At 61.4% G+C, this 1,351-nt stretch overlaps 1 protein-coding gene across 1 annotated transcript; it reads left to right on the top strand.

Moving 5' to 3' along the window:
- Positions 1 to 449: 449 nt before the first annotated feature.
- On the top strand, positions 450 to 1,343 carry LOC119343238 (cell division control protein 48 homolog A-like; the record flags this gene model as incomplete). The annotated part of the gene is made up of 1 exon (XM_037614320.1): positions 450 to 1,343. A coding segment is annotated over exon 1 (894 nt), but the record flags the coding sequence as incomplete, so codon positions are not given.
- Between the last annotated feature and the right edge of the window lie 8 nt (positions 1,344 to 1,351).

The raw sequence follows: 1,351 nt of genomic DNA, 5'->3' as shown, positions 1-1,351 counted from the left end.
CCTTCCAGCAGCAAAACTGACGACGTACTTGGACTGGACCTCTTCGGCGTGGACGTCGCCCTAGTTCGCTGGAAAGTGTGCGGCCTCCGGCTGCCTTCTTCTACTGCTTCTTGCTGGATATGGCAGGGGCGGAGCAGGTTGAATCTCAGGTCAGGCAACATCATCGTGGCGTCTGTCCCCAACCAGGGGCGTGGCGGCCGCGGACGAGGGCGACGCCACGCGGTATCCGATCAAGCCGAGCCATCTCGGAGGACCAAGCGAACGAAGATCTGGACTCGGAACGTGTGAGGTGCGAGCGTACGGGCCTTCCAACCGGAGTCGGCCGTGCCTCCCTTCAATAAAGGGTCTCCACCACCTCACCACAACACCAACGCAAATCAGCGCTCCACATCCAACGAGATTATAATACACCACAGACGCAGCGAATCGACCAAAGAGAGTTGAACGCCATGGCGAGCGCGGCGGCGTCCAAGAAGGCGGCGAACCGACTGGTGGTGGAGGAGGCCGCCACCAACGACGACAACTCCGTGTGCACCCTCCACCCCGCCACCATGGACAAGCTCTCCATATTCAAGGGCAACATCGTGCTGCTCAAGGGCAAGCGCCGCCACAGCACGGTCTGCATGGCACTGCCTGACGACACCTGCGAGGGCCACAAGATGAGGATCAACAAGGTAGCCCGGTCCAACCTGCGCGTGCGCATCTCCGACGTCGTGTCGGTGCACCAGTGCCACGACGTCAAGTACGGCAAGCGCGTGCACATCCTCCCGTTGGACGACACCATCGAGGGCATCGGGGGGAACCTCTTCGACGCCTACCTCAAACCCTACTTCGTGGACGCCTACCGCCCGGTCCACAAGGGCGACCTCTTCCTCGTGCGTGGTGGCATGCGGAGCGTGGAGTTCAAGGTCATGGAGATGGACCCTGCGGTGGAGTACTGCATCATGGCGCCCGACACGGAGATATTCTGCGAGGGCGAGCCGGTCAAGAGGGAGGATGAGGAGAGGCTCGACGACGTCGGCTACGACGACGTGGGTGGCATGGGGAAACCGCTGACTCTCATCAGGGAGCTCGTCGAGCTGCCACTCAGGCATCCGCAGATCTTCAAGAGCATTGGCGTCAAGCCTCCCAAAGGCATCCTCCTCTACGGCCCTCCCGGGTCCGGCAAGACGTTGATCGCCCGTGCGGTGGCGAACGAGACCGGGGCCTTCTTCTTCCTTATCAACGGCCCGGAGATAATGTCCAAGATGGCTGGAGAGAGCGAGAGCAACCTGAGGAAGGCCTTCGAGGAGGCCGAGAAGAACGCGCCCTCCATCATCTTCATCGACGAGATCGACTCCATTGCCCCTAA

This window comes from Triticum dicoccoides, unplaced genomic scaffold (genome assembly GCF_002162155.2).
Source record: "Triticum dicoccoides isolate Atlit2015 ecotype Zavitan unplaced genomic scaffold, WEW_v2.0 scaffold120253, whole genome shotgun sequence".
NCBI lineage: Eukaryota > Viridiplantae > Streptophyta > Magnoliopsida > Poales > Poaceae > Triticum > Triticum dicoccoides.
Note: the sequence above shows the minus strand (reverse complement) of the source record. Positions and strands in the feature narration are given on the sequence as shown.